Source organism: Cervus elaphus, chromosome 4, assembly GCF_910594005.1.
Source record: "Cervus elaphus chromosome 4, mCerEla1.1, whole genome shotgun sequence".
In the NCBI taxonomy this organism is placed as follows: domain Eukaryota; kingdom Metazoa; phylum Chordata; class Mammalia; order Artiodactyla; family Cervidae; genus Cervus; species Cervus elaphus.
In genome coordinates, this window is record NC_057818.1 from 36457926 (window position 1) to 36472788 (window position 14863).

General features: G+C 44.8%; 1 protein-coding gene across 3 annotated transcripts in view; it reads left to right on the top strand.

The window, feature by feature from the left end:
* ZFP90 (ZFP90 zinc finger protein) overlaps positions 1–14863 on the top strand; it is a 161492-nt gene that overhangs the window by 3443 nt on the left and 143186 nt on the right. For 2 of the 3 annotated variants that reach the window (XM_043898907.1, XM_043898905.1), the window contains exon 2: positions 5137–5288. In XM_043898907.1, coding sequence (XP_043754842.1) covers positions 5137–5288 — 152 coding nt within the window. Of the gene's footprint in view, positions 1–5136; positions 6106–14863 lie in introns of those variants that run through there. The other variant, XM_043898904.1, reaches the window with a different exon arrangement.

Sequence of the window (14863 nt, forward strand, 5' to 3'; positions counted from 1 at the left end):
TCCCTGGTGGCTCAGACAGTAAAGAATCTTGCCTGCAATGCAGGAGACCTGGGTTCAGTTCCCTGGGTTGGGTAGATTCCCTGGAGATGAGAATGGCTACCCACTCCAGTATTCTTGCCTGGAGAATTCCATGGACAGAGGAGCCTGGTGGGCTACAGTCCATGGGGTCGCAAAGAGTCTGACAGGACTAAGTGACTAATACTTGCACTTTCAGGGCCTGTGTGGAGAATGACCAGGAGAGAATGAGGCTTAGATGTAGGTTGGAAGCTGCTGCAGTTATCAAGCATAGAGTCCTTGAAGATGAAAAAAGGGGTATATCTGAGCTGTATTAAGGAGGTAAATATTCAAGGAATTCCCTTGCTGTCCAGTGGTTAGGACTCAATGCTTTCACTGCCAGGGACCTGGGTTTGATCCCTGCTCGGGGACCTAAGATTCCACAAGTTGCATAACATGGCCCAAAAAAAAGAAAGAAATATTCAGAGGACTTTGTGAGTGATAAGCTGAGGGTGAGGAGGAGAGTGGTGAGTCAAGGATGATGTCCAGGTATCTGCGTTGGGTAACTAGGTGAGTGGATGGTGGTGCTTTCCTGTGAGGTATGGAATAGAAAAAGGAGCAGGCTTAGGCAGGAAGAGAAGGAGATGAGTCTGAGGTGAGTGGGACATCAGGGGAGATGTCCATTGGGTGATTTGGAGCTTATCTTGGGAGAGTGCCTTAATATATGGGAGTAATGAATTCAGGCCAAAGAAGAAGTGATCAGGGATACTCTTACCCTGAACCTAATTCCAACCAAAAAGACAGAGCCTGAGAGCCTGTCATCCTTAAGAGATGTGATCTGGAGAAAGCAGCTTAAGTTATCAGGCTCTTAACATATACATCATAACTGAAGCCATGGAAATGAATGAAACCCTTCTGTAGAGAGGGTGAAAGAGAAAACAAAAATCGCTTGAGATATGCCAGCATTTAAGGGACAAGTAAAGGAAGAAGAGCCCAGAAGAAAAGGTTAGAACAGAGAAATAGGAGGAAAACCAAAGAATAGTGTGCACAGAGCCACATGGAGGGTGTGAGTTGACATGCTGTAGAACAGTCTAGTAAGCCAAAGTCTGAACAAACGAACACCAAATTTAGCAACAAAGAGGTCACTGGCAGTCCTGGAGAGAGCAGGTTCAATGGAGCAGCAGGGTGGAAGTCTGAGTGTGTGGGAGGTAGATGTAGATAAGGCTTGTTAGCAGTTTTGAAGGGGAGGAGAGAGAAAACCAGAAAGGAAATAGCATTGGGAGACAGTTTTAAGTTGGGAGAGATTAGGACCTTTAAAACTGTTCATAGGAAAAAGCCAGTATATGAATAGTTGAGGATACAGGAAAGAGAAGGATTGAAGAATGAAGTGAGGTCAGCAAGAGGGTGGAGGCGGGGCGGTGAGGTTCAGAGTGAGCCTCAGGCAGGAGAAGGGAAGGAGGAGTTGGAGATGCAGGTAGATCAAAAGTTGGTTGGTAGGTAGTCGGGAGGTGGGTTCAGGAAATGGAGGGAATTCACGCCTAATGGCTATTACTTCTCTTGGGATGGGAGGCAAGGATACCTGCTCAGTGTGAGGAAGTGAGATGGGGAGGGAAGCTTGAAGAAAGAAGAAAATATTCAAGATGGCTACTATGGAGAAGGGGAGGGAAAGCTAAGAGCAGCCCACAGAGACTGCGGGCTAGTGGTGAGGGACTGATGAGGCCGGAGGCCATGGATTTGTGGGAGCACTAATCTGTGAGGCATGGGCTTTCTTCAGCATCCCATCAGCCCTGAGAAAGGCAGGGAGAAAGCTACTGGTGAGGCTGATCCAGGGCTGGGCTCTGCAGGACAAAGGAGACAGTTCTTGCAGGAAGCTGGAGATGCTGACAAGAGAGGTGGAAGAGGTAGTACACCAAGAAAGAGGAAGGAGGGGAAGCCAGAATGGGGTGGAAAAATGGGAGGGGTGGGGCTCTCAGTGGGGAAGAGCAGAGAGGTCAGACATGCTGGTCAGAGGTAGAGGAGCTATGGGGCAGGGGCGGGGTGGCTGGAGTGGACAGAGGAGGTCATGGGTTTGAGAAGCACATTTGTTGGAGGGGTCATTGGGAAGTCTTCCAGGAATATGACTGCTTTGAAGGAGAGAGGAAGTCTTGTAGCCCCGTGCCAAACTACGTTGTGTGAGAAGTTAACAGGTGAGGGCGAGGAGAAGGGATAGGGTGCAGAGCCCTCTGATATGATTATCACAGTAATCAAGGTGTTGGCGAGCTAAGAAGGAGCCCTTTTACCCAGGGCATGAGGGGTAAGGAGGAAGAGAAGGAATAAACTCTCTCATATGTTTTCACAGAAGTATCATCTCAATATCATCTACACATGATCAGTTTTATATATCTCTAAAAGGCAGAATATCTAGGAATAAATTTAACCAAACCAAACAACAATTCCAGATTTCACGATGAAATCATATCAACCAAGTTCAATGCTAGTGATTCCTGCATTTATATTTTGGTATAGCTTGTAGTTTTAAGTACATGCATATCAACTAGAAAATGTGTTTAAGAATTTTGCAAATTTCATTTCTTAGCAACGATTTGTTTTCTCAGTTTAAAACATAAATTAGAGAACTTGTGTTGATTTTTTTTCAAATGTAGAGTTTAGAGCTTAATTCATGCCTTTGAAATGCCATGAATTTGAAATGTAGCCATTTTCCTTTCTGCATCCTTGAAAAGGATTTTATTAGTCTTTCAGATAATCTTGCCAGCACATACAGACTTCCCACAAGGGTCTCCTGTCAGTAATGATGGGTTGTGAGTGATGCTGTAGAAGTTGTGCATGAGATATTTAAGAGTCAAATAAGCAGCCAACTTTAGGATTTCCCAAGCAGCAGCTTACTTTACAATAAGGGACCTGGTATAGAATATGAAATGTACATCTAAGTGTTAATTTAAAAAATTACCTCCGTAATTTCTAAAGAAAAAAAGGACAGAATCAGTTAATTAATTTGAATAATCTCTCTCTCTCTTTTTTTAAAGAAAAAAAAACAGTGTTATTTAAACATACTTTGTGTGTGGGGTATTCCCTGGCAGTCTCAGGTTAGGACTCAGCTCTTTCACTGTTCGAGGGCCTGGGTTCAAACCTTGATCCAGGAACTAAGATCCTGTGCTGTGAGGCCAAAAAAAAAAAAAAAAAGACTTTTGTATGGTTGATATATCTTTGTAATCTTGAAATAGATTCTGAGCAGGGGGGCTCAGAAAATATTTTGTGAATCAACTCAGGAATGTTATGATAATCTGTCCATTGTTTAAAATCCTTCCTTTCATCTTAAACTTTCATAAAATATTCTTATAAAAGGATATAAAAGAAGTGATTCCTTTTTAAACATAAGTCACATCTCTATATAAATGCCTCCAGTGTCCTCTTTGTCTCTTTGAGTGCAAGCCCTACAGTCTTGATGGTGGCGTAAGGGCCTCATCTATTCTGACTCCTATAGCTTCTCGCCTCATCCCCTAGGCTTCCTCTGCTGCAGCTCATTGACTTCCATGCTATTCCTTGATTGCATCAGGTACACTCTGGCCTCAGGGCCTTTGCACATGCTGTTCCCAATGCTTGAAAGATCGTCCCCAAATATCCTCATGGACATCACATATAGAATGGCAGCCTTTCCTCTCCTGGAGCTCTCTATCCCCCTTTCCTGCTTTTCTTTCTTTCTTTTTTTTTTCTGATAGCATTTACTACCACCTGACATATATTCATTTACTTATTTGTTTATTATCTGTCTCTTCCCCACTCTCACTCCATTAACCCACCAGAATTAACTCTCCTTTAGGGTAGAGACTGTGTCTTATTTTGTTTACTGCTCTGCTCCCAGCATGTAGCATAGCACCTGATACATAACAGGTACTCAGAAAAACATGGTGAATGAATAACACATCATCCTTAGTACATGACCCTAGCATCTATTTTTATTTTTCCCTGGTAGCTCAGTTGGTAAAGAATCTGCCTGCAGTGTAGGAGACCCAGGTTTGATCCCTGGGTTGGGATGACTCCCTGGAGAAGGAAATGGCAAACTATTCCAGTGTCCTTGCCTGGAAAATCCCATGGACAGAGGAGCCTGATGGGCTGCAGTCCATAAGGTCACAAAGAGTTGGGCACAACTGAGCTACTAACACACTTTCACACAGTCCACATATAGGACACACGTATATAATCTTTCATATTCTGGAAATCATAAATTAGGTATAATTTTGAGTTCTGCTTATTTTTTTTCAACATATAATGAGCATTTTCCCTTGCTAAGATTGAATTCTTTTGTTCAGTTGTTCATTCACTCATTCAGCAAATACCAAATGAGGCATTTCTATGATCCGGACAGTCCTGGGGCTACAGCAGTAAATAGGATGCAGGACTTGCCCTTGAGGAATAGAGATTCTTTATAAACAACATCTACAATGATTGCCTAATATGCCATCAAACACCATACTGTACTTAATCTCTCTCCTGTTTAAGACTGCTTGTTTATTGTTAATAATGATGTAGTGAGGACCTCTAAGTATAGAGCAATACCCCTTTACAAATTATTCTTTAAGGTAGACTCCCAAGTGAACAATTATTGCGGTCAAGGATTAAATATGCTTTTGGTTTTTTGATACCAATTTGATACTGCCACATTGATTTCAAAAATGATTGGTACCTATTTTACCCAGTTGCCAGCACGAATGTTCCAGCTTTATCACAACCTCTCCAGTATTGGACGTTACTTTTCAGTTTAGGCTAATGTAACATATAAAATGACCTTTCCTTTTATTTTTGTGTGTAATTGATGTCTAGGAAAGTGCACATTTTTATTTTTCCTTGTCATTGTTTAGTTCTGTGGGTCCCTAGGAGGCTCTTGGAAGGTCATCGTCCTATCTTGTAGATTATGCCCAATGTTTAGAACACATTATTGGTTTATAGCCTCTTAGAGTTGGAAGGGACTCTATTTATCATCTAGTTCAATTAAAATTTCTGATAGATGGCTTTATGTACCAGAGTTTGTATTCTCCTGGCAGTGGGGTATACACATGAAGGTATTCTTTGTACATGAAGGTATACACACATGAGGTATTCTCCACCTCACAAAGAAGCCTGTCTTCTTTTTGCCCTGTTCTACAGGTATTGATCTGGCATGTGGTCCCTGTAGCTCCCCTGTGGCCCCATTTCTGCCTCTGAAGCAGCAGAGCCCACGCACCAGTTGTTACAGAACCTCCCTACCTTGGCTGCCCATCTCTGCAAATATGTGGTCAGACTGGAATGGTCAACCCCAGGTAAGTCAGGCAGGCCCAGAGGCCAAGACGCTGTTGCACTCACAAGTCTGCAGTGGCCATGTCAGCAGCCTCTTTAGCCGGTTCATATGAAGCTCAAGGTCTGCTGAGATTCTAAGACTGTCTTTACATGACCTTTACCTTTACATGACTTTGCCTTCAGGCAAACCTAGATCCTGTTATTCCATACTTCTGCAGCTGATCTTTTTAAACCTGACTGAAAATAAGACTGCTTTTCTCCTTGTTTTATTTCATTGTGTAGAGAAGCTGCCCTGGTCAGCTTCTGCTGTCTAAAATGGGGATAATAAGAATGTCTCTGACAACTTCAAGTGTTGGTGGGATGATGGAATGAGATGCAGGGCTGGACATCTGTCACTCATTCTGGTTGCTCGGCAGCTGAGCCTCCCTCCTGTGCTTGAGGAATTCCATGCCTCATGAGGTAGAGCCGTTTTCCTTTGCAGCTAAGACCTGGACATTGGTCTCAGGCTCAGGCTCCTCCAGTCAGACAAGCCCCACCGCCAGCCCATGCCACCCCTCGCCAGTTTTGAGTTAGAAGCCAGTGACAGCAAAGGAGCAGGGTCTGCTTCACAAGCCTTGTAGGGACTTGATGGGTGCAATCTCAGTTTCCAGTGAGAGCAGCGTATGGGCACCATCAGTGGTGCAGGTGGCAGGGCCTGTGTGCTGGACTCTAGGCTTGGGGGCATCTCCTTAGACCATTGCCGAGTTGGGGTTTGGGGCATTGAATCTCAACTCTCCTGGAGATTTTGTGAGCTATACATGGGATAGCTTCCCTGGTAGCTCAGCTCGTAAAGAATCTGCCTGCAATGAAGGAGACCCTGCCTCGATTCCTGGGTCAGGAAGATTCCCTGGAGAAGGGATAGGCTACCCACTCCAGTATTCTTGGACTTCCCTGATAGCTCAGATGGTAAAGAATCCAGCTGCAATACGGGAGACCTGGGTTCGATCCCTGGGTTGGGAAGGTCCTCTGGAGAGCATGGCAACCCGCTCTGGTATTCTTGCCTGGAGAATCCCCATGGAGAGAGGAGCCTGGTGGGCTGTAGGCCATGGGGTCACAAAGAGTCGGACACGACTGAGCGACTAAGCACAGCACACAGCACATACACGGGATGTGAAAAGTGCATTGAAAAACGCCAAGCACCGCACACATATAAGGTATTATTGTTTGGGATTTTGATACTTAAGTAGTGTGCATGAGGAGAGTCAGAGGAGGCAGGCCTGAGCTTTGTACCTGCTGAGAGTTCAGACAGGTCTAGGCATGCCTGGAAAGCTGGTGGGAGGGTGTGATGGCAGGAACTTGTGGGTTAGAACTGGCTCAACAGTTAAAGACTGACCACTGACCCCAGGGCCGTTGCAATGGAGATGGCAGTTGTCAGAGGGCCTGCTGGGCACACACAGGTGGACCGGCTACTTGCCCTCCCCTACCCTTGGACCATTACCAACAGCCAGGGCAGGAGGAGGGGCTGAGCAGGTCACCTGTGGCTGCGCAGCGCCCCTGGGCGTCCTCCCTGGGCAGGAAGAGGAGACCTGTCTGAGTACAGCCCCCACCACAGGAAACACAGGAGGGATTATGAGTAGGTTGGGATCCTACCCCGCGCTGCCTTCAGGCTGCCCTTCGTGCGACTGAGCTGTGGCTTGGGGCTTTCCAGTCCTGCCTGGCTGTGCCTCCGGAGTCCTGCCTCACAGGCTGCCATCTGAATCCATCAGCCCCGGATGACCCAGAGTGGGGCTGAGGCTGGCACTGCTGCCGTGCCATGATGGGCCCTTGGGAGTTTTATGACATTGAGCACAGCCTCTCTGGGGACTTTCTATTTTGAACCCCCGATCATGCCCGAATCAGTCCAGGACGTGTAACAGGGGTGGTGCTTCTGCTTTAGGGTACTCCCTGAGCGCCGAACACTGCTACTGCCCTGATCCTGGCCTTTGCCCAGTACCCTGATGCACCTCCAGGGAGGACAGAGGTCATGGTGTGTCCAAATCAGCCAGAGGTCATGGGCTGGGCCTGGACCATAGTGTATCAGAAATGTGTTCACATTGTTCAGAGCGATCCTCATAGGTGACTGTAGGTTCTATCCCTGCTGTAGCTAGTGATCTTTGTGATGTTAATACTACAGTTGTAGATTTTAATCCTCTTGCCAAATATGATTGTATGTAATATTATTTTGATTATCAAATAAGATAAAATCCACTATAAAACCAGCATAGTATGTAAGTTCTCAAACATCATCTGATCTAAGTAGAGTTTTTCAGTGTCTAAGTTACTTTGTATCAGGCAGTACCCTGAAACTTTATGTGCTTCTCTTATTAAATCTTTACCACAATTCCATGAACTAAGCACCATTGCAATTCCTGTTTTACAGACAAGGAGACTGAGACCCATCAAGTTTATGGGAGTAGCTGAGAGTCAAACAGTCAGTAAGTGGCAGAGCTGAGTTGATCATTCATCAGCAGAGCCTGGGAATTGCCTTTTCTTCAGTGCATTCCACTGTGGGGCAGCTCTGGCTGTTGAAATATTTTCACTTACCTGGAGCTAAAATCTTCTCCCTATGTCAGTCTTATTCCTGTTTCAGCTTATCCCCGTAGCCCGCTGTGGCAGCTCCTGGTTTCCCAGTGTTCTGGCTCAGTTCTCTATTCCATTCATGGTTGGGGTGTTTCATCCTCTTCCTCTAGGAATAAAGGAACCACTTGGTATCAGTTAAGTCCTTGTGACAATCACTGCAGCAAGATCAAGGCAGGGCAGCTCTCCAGTTCTTTAATTACTGTGACACCAAAGATACTGGAATCCAGTCTGCCCCACTCCTGAAAGGGTTGTGTCAAGAAATACCCAGCCACTGGAGGTAGTAGTGACTTGGTAGAAAGTTCTCTTTCACTGAGAAAAATGACAGGAAACCAGTCAAAACAATAGAAACAGTATTAATACTAAGCTAAGGATTTTCCTGTTTGTGTCTCCCTGATGGGAATATAGGCTTCCCGAGGCCAGGGATTTTTGCTAGTTTTGTTTACTGCTGCATACCCTGTCCTAGAATGTGCCTAGAACACAGTGAATATGCAAATATTTGTTGAATGAATTACAAATCTAGTTGTACAACCGGTGTCACCTCCTCAGGTTCCTGCATTCTTCTGGAGAATAATGTGATCTCCCCAGTCCATGGCTGTGAATGATTTCACCAGTAGGTTTTCTGCTTTTGTTGTGATTTTGGCTCATAACCATATGCAAAATACACTGGGTAAATAATCCTGCCTCAAAAACAATTTCCTTTCATCTGGTAAACCTCAGTATAAACTGGAATTTGGTTCAGCTTGGTCAAGAGCAAGGAGGGGTCACTGGATTTCTAGTCTCCTATCATATGGAAAAACATTCTGTTGTTTTCTGTTTTGAATTTTAAGCTTGAATTCAGAATGCAAATCTACTGGGAAACAGCTAAGTGAGAGGAATGTTAGTCTTTACATTTTTTCCTCATTCTCTGTGCACAAAAGGTACATTTCATTGTTGAAATTGAGAAAATACAGGTAAGCAAAATGATGAAATTAGAAATCACTTATATTCCCACAACTCAGAGATGGTTATGGCTATTATTTTTCTGTTTATATCAAATATGAAATTAGCTGACATCTGACATGGTGATTGATTCAGTGGAGGAGTTACATTTTTATGATGAGAAGATAAACATGGGAGATATGATTTCCAGCCCAGGTCGACCTGTGTTAAGAGGACCTCACAGATCTGAGTCCCTCAGGGCATAGAGAACAAAAGTAAATGGATGGATTCACATCCAGTTTACATCCCAGAATCTGACCTTGGAGGGTGACCCTGGAAGTGTTGGAGGCTAGACTAGGAAGTGAGTGAGGAAAACAACTTTGACCTGGCCAAGCATCCCAGATTTGACATACAGCAAATTTCATGATGTCTTCCTAGAAATGGGAGTATCTTTTCCAGAGAACTGAAGTTGAGATAATCTTGAAAGAGTTGGCCCAAGGATGACTCTCAGAAAGACAGGCTGTGCAAGCAAGGCTCTGGGGACAATGAACACAGTGACCATGAGGGCTCGCTGTGTAATTGGCTGGTTTTCTCTGGACCAGTTCTTTTCCACCCTGATTTTTCCTAGGGAGGGACCATGTCACTTCTGGTTTATGACTCACTGCAGGAAAATGTGACGACCTGTGTGACCTGGGCCTCAGGTCATGTCCTTGGTTGACTTAGCACCTTCAAGCCTCTCTGTATGGGATTCCTAGGAAGCCTGGGGCATGGGCCAGATAATTCACATTTTTCTTTAAAGTTAATGCAAATTTTGCTTTCTTCTCCATGAGATTTGTCTGAATATTAAAATAGTATTTTGAAAAACCTTTAAGTGAAGTCGATGTTCCAGGGTGCTAGGCACACAGGCACTTTGTGTAACTGTAACTTGAATGAATACATGCTGTTCACTCCCATCTCTGGGATGCTCTTACTCAGATTGTGGTAAGTCTGAGAAGGCATGATGGGACCACTGGGCTGGAAGGTAAAGAATTTAATACTCACTGGGCACCACATACATGACAGATAAGGTGCCAGGTGTTTTTCCTACACAGCCTCAGTTTAGTCCTCATAATCCTACCAGGGTCCCTATTTTATGAGCAAGTAATTGGAGAATCGGAGAAATTAGGTAACTTTCTCAAGGTTTAGAATGGGGCAGAACCAAGTATGACATACCGTCTGGCCCACTGAGGTCAATCCACCGATCAGTTTCCTGAAGACTGCATAAGGAATGCCATCCACTGCGGTGTCCTAGGGGCATGAAAAAAACTCTCCATGTTCTATCTTCCTGTACTGGAGGCTGAAAGAACCGGGTCACAGAATTTGATGGTGGGCAGGGAAAGGCAGCACCTCTGGGGGTCTGGAGCACATCCTCTCATTCCACATCCCACACCCTGGGATGCTGCATGCTGAAAAGGGCCCTCTTTCTATGTTATTTCAGGACAACAACCATTCAGGATGGCGGTTGGCAGTTGTAGTTCATTTAATCCTTTGAACTTTGTTTCTCGTCTGTTATGGCTCAAGTTCAAGTTTCACTGTCTCCACTCGGCCATGAGTTGAGTGTCCCCAGCTGAGGGGCTCACCACGGCTTTGTGGAACTCTGCAAAAGCACAAATTACAAGGTTCTAGATGATTTACAGATGTCCAGGGGTGGTGGTAAACATGATTATTCAGTGAGGGCGTTTCAGTCCCTGAGGTAGATGTGGCCATTTCACCTTCCAACAAGAGCCCACAATGTCTTTCTCCTCTTTAAGTTTACCTCACCGCATCCTCAGCTCTCACTTGCAAAACCCCTTCCCTAGGGCACAAGGCAGGCAGCGGGTGTGTGTTGGGGAGGGAGGCAATAGACTGGGGACTTAAGCCTGGAGTGCTGAATTCCTTAAGGCAATTATAAGTGGTTGCAAAAAGTAAATACGGTGTGAACCCACTATATTCAGGCTTAGAGAAAGACCTGGAAAGCTTGATTCTGGGTGTTAACTAGCACTGGTGTCTCTGGGAGGGAGTCCACACATCCTTCAGTTCTTTTTCCTGTCTGCACTTTTACCTTTTATGACATGAACATGCATTGTTTTTCTAATAAGAGAAAAGAGGACTATAAACAACTCCTGTTGGATATTTAGGTAATTCTGACTTTTTATGAGTATAAACAGTGCAGAGCAGGAATAGTTGCCAGAAAATGAGTTAAAAATTGTAAAGCGCAAAAAAGTAGAACACATCTTTAAATTCTGAAAGACTGACAAATTGCTGAAAGGTGTTTAAGAGGGTGACGAAACTGCTGCAGTGGTCAGCAGCAAGTCCCTATTCAAAAAGCAAAGACTGGACACAATAGTCTTCAACCCAGGCATTCTTTCAGTAATGATTCATCAGGTTGACCAAAATACCATGTTTTAGAAACTTGTAAACTTCTCTTTTTGACACCTTAAGTACCTGTCATTGGTGCAGGGGTGGGAAGTAAAGACAAAAACCTCCTTTGGTTGTTACCTCTGAGTTTGTGGAGTGGACCTGAGGCCCAGAGACATAGGCGGGGAAAATTGTGTGCCCGTAGCAGTCACTTGACTCTGGTGAGTGACCCAGAAGCAGGATGGGGTGCAGACTGCTACTTCAGTGTTGAAAATGTCAACTCCAGTCATTCAAATGGCTTTTCTATAGAATGGCTTTTAAGTTACAACAATATACTGTTGTCTCTTATGAAAAAGAAAACTGGAGAAGTCTACTTTGTCCCCCAACCCCAGCTGTCCCCAGAGCTGCTGTCACCTAACCAGCACTCTCGGTGGCCTTAAGCCCCATGTCCAGCTGTACCCTCTCTGCCTACCCCCTCCTGGAATAATCCAGCTTTTCAATGTCTCTGTGGGGCTTCAGGTCTGTCCAGCTCCACTGGGACAAAAGAAAATTAGCACCACTACAGAGATGTGGTTTCCACCTCAGCCAGCTCTTTGTCAGTCCTTTTATTTACACTTGGCCAGACACTAATTTCATTCCCCATGGTGGCTGCTTCCTGCTTGTCCAGCTCTCCTCAGATGGTCCACCCCACTGCTGTCTCTGTCTCCAGTGACCATAATGTCTGCTGCTCTGGGAGCATGGAGTGTATCAGGTTCTCAGCTCCTTGCTTTCTGGCTGCCAACAGGATCCATGCATCATTTCCAAGAGCAACTTCCTCCTAGGCTCCCCCTCCTACCCTCTCTTGCCTCTTCCAGGACCCAGTTCAATAAATTACCCTCTTTATCTGATTCCCTAATCCTTCCCTTTCCTTTCCTTCTCTCTACAAGCATAATTCCATCCCATTCTAGAAAACCTTAGCTTTACTGTCTCTTCCCTGGCACCCCCCACCCTTTACTCTCTCTCCCCTGGCACCCCCACCTTTGTCTTTTGAACAAAAGTCTTGAAAGTAACCCACATTTTGAGCTTCTATTTCCTTCTTTTATTCCCCACCAAGTTGGGACTCTACCCCCATTATTCTAACAAGACTGCCCTTGCTGAGGCCACTAGCAGTATTTTGTCAAGTTATTAATGACATCTTTTCATGTGAACTGATTTACCTCTGTGATATGGGATCAGTTTCTGTAATGCCTCCTTACACTCCTGTGATTTCACTGACTTTTAAAAAATATATTTATTTGGCTGTGCCAGTTCATGGTTGCAGCATATAGGATCTTCGATCTTTGTCACAATACATGATATCTTTAGTTGCAGCATGTGGGATCTAGTTCCCTGACCAGGGATCAAACCCTAGCCCCCTGCATTGGGAGTTTGGGGTCTTAACCACTGGACCACCGGGGAAGTCCCTCGTTGGCTTTTCTTGTCTCTTAATGTTTCCCAGTTGTTTGCTCTGACCTCCTTTCATCAACCTTAACTACTGGTGTGCCTCCAATTTTGTCCTTGGCCCTGCTGCTCAGCCTTCCTGCCTCAGCTTCTTTCCAAGAGCTTTTTAGTGAGAAGGGGGTTTGGCTGTGGCCGGTGGCTGCCCAGCAGAATACAGTGGAACCAGAAACTATTGGATCTCTTTGATTTCTAAAATAGCCCGTTAACTTTAACCCAGAAGATTAAATTTCTAATGATGGAAATTTGGGCATTGGATCCTTGGTGGTTTTGAATCAGATCAGTCTTGTATGTGATTCTCACATTCACCAAAGGAAGCCATCCACTACCCGCTCCAGGACCCAGTGAAACAGCATGGCTCATGAAGGCTCTGTGCCTATAGGGCTGGCAGCTCCATGTTACATCTCAGAATCTTCCATGTTGACACAGGTAACTCTAATTCATTTGCCTGTGTGCCACAACTAAAACCCAACATGCCCAAATAAAAATAAATGTTTTTTTTTTTAAACATATGATGGAAAAGTATGGAAACTCTTTCTAGAGACTAAGTCAACTACAGCTGTGATTGGCTTCTCCAGTATGTGGCTCCCTGTCTAATCTAGTGAAATATAAAGTCAAGTGGAAGTCAGGCAATTTTGACTAACCAAACTACACTCTGGTGCAAACAATAGTAAGGCATGGTAAGAAACAGCATAAAAGCTGGTTCTAAAATATTTGTGAACAAATTTGCTTTTAAAATTAGAAGACTGTTTTCTCAACAAATATTATTTAGAATAGAAGAAGTTAATTTCATATTCTGTTCAGTATGAGTAGAAAGCCCTGAAATTGGATCTAGATCAAAATGGAAAATTTGAAGAGTTCTGGGATTTCTTGAGCCTGAGCAGCCAAATACTTGGTAGGAGAAATCCTTTTCATATGTGTGTTAATATTCTTGCTGTTTTAAAAATAAATATTTGCCCTCAAAAAGACATTTCTAAAAATGAATTCAGTTTCAGTTTTGTTCTCCCTTTTTAAAAAAAGTGGTTTGGGCTAACATAATTTTTTGCTATGCCTATCCACTAAGATTATCAAAAACACCAGATTTCCAAAATTCAGCTGGTGGTAGAGTTTGCTAGGAAAAAATAATCGATTTTAAAGAAAGCAACAGGGAACACCCAAAATTCCGCTTATTCGTAACATAACTATACATTTTTACAGCCATTCATTAACTGTTTCATGCAGAGCCTGGAGGTTCGCTCTGAACTTACGGCAAACTGAGAGCAACAGAGCAGCTGCTTGCATGCCTGGAGATGAGTGAGAAGTGGTTAGAAAGAGAGCAAGGAGGAAAGTTATGCTTGTGAGGGGTTTGTTTTATGACACTTGTTTAACACACATCCTTACTTAATCCTCACGACTGGGCCCCTTGGCAGACAGGGAAACCGAGGCACAGGGCAGGACAGTCACTCAGCAAGGCCACAGAGCAGAGAAGCCACAGGAGCCATCCAGCTCAAACACTCTGTCCCTCTCAAGAACAGCAGCGAGCCCTGGGGTCTGGGGGGGGAAGCCGAGCACTCTCTGGGGGTATGCACGCCGCTGGTCTGCTTCTCCTTTTTCTGTTCTCCTTTTGGCTGTCCTGTGTCAGGGTCACATGGAGAGACGTGGCTGCTTTCAGAGGACTGGCCCCGGAGTGCTCTGTGCCAGCAAGGCTGTCCAAGAGCCACAGAGGTTTAGAGAAGTTCAGTTTCTCTGATGGGGGAAGATAAACAGCCCAGAGAGCCTTTACTGGGGAATCAGACCTGTCAGACTGAGCTGCACGCAGTGGATGAGGCTCCCTGTGCAGCCTGACATGGGGCAGGGAGTGTCGTCAAGACCAGGAACCTGAAGCCAGGAAAGAAGTGATCTGCCCAGGACCCCGCAGCAAATCGTGGCAGAACTGGGCTCAGCGCTGGGCTTCTCACTGCCTTGGTTCGGGTCAGCACATGCCACAAGGCTGCTGATGGTTAGAGATGGCACTCGTAGGTGAATGCTGGCATCTTAGCGTCATTCTCATTTCTTAGAAGCCTTGGAGCCACATTCTTCTTGGGAGTTGATTATATGTTTCCAAATTAACTCCTTGACGCTTATTTGAGATCCTGGCATCTTGAATTGTAATATGTGTTTCCTGCCTCATCCCAACTCCACTCTAGATTTTGGATGATAAACAGATGGGAGCAGTTAATCTGAAATTTCCTTAGGGCTGGATTTACTAACT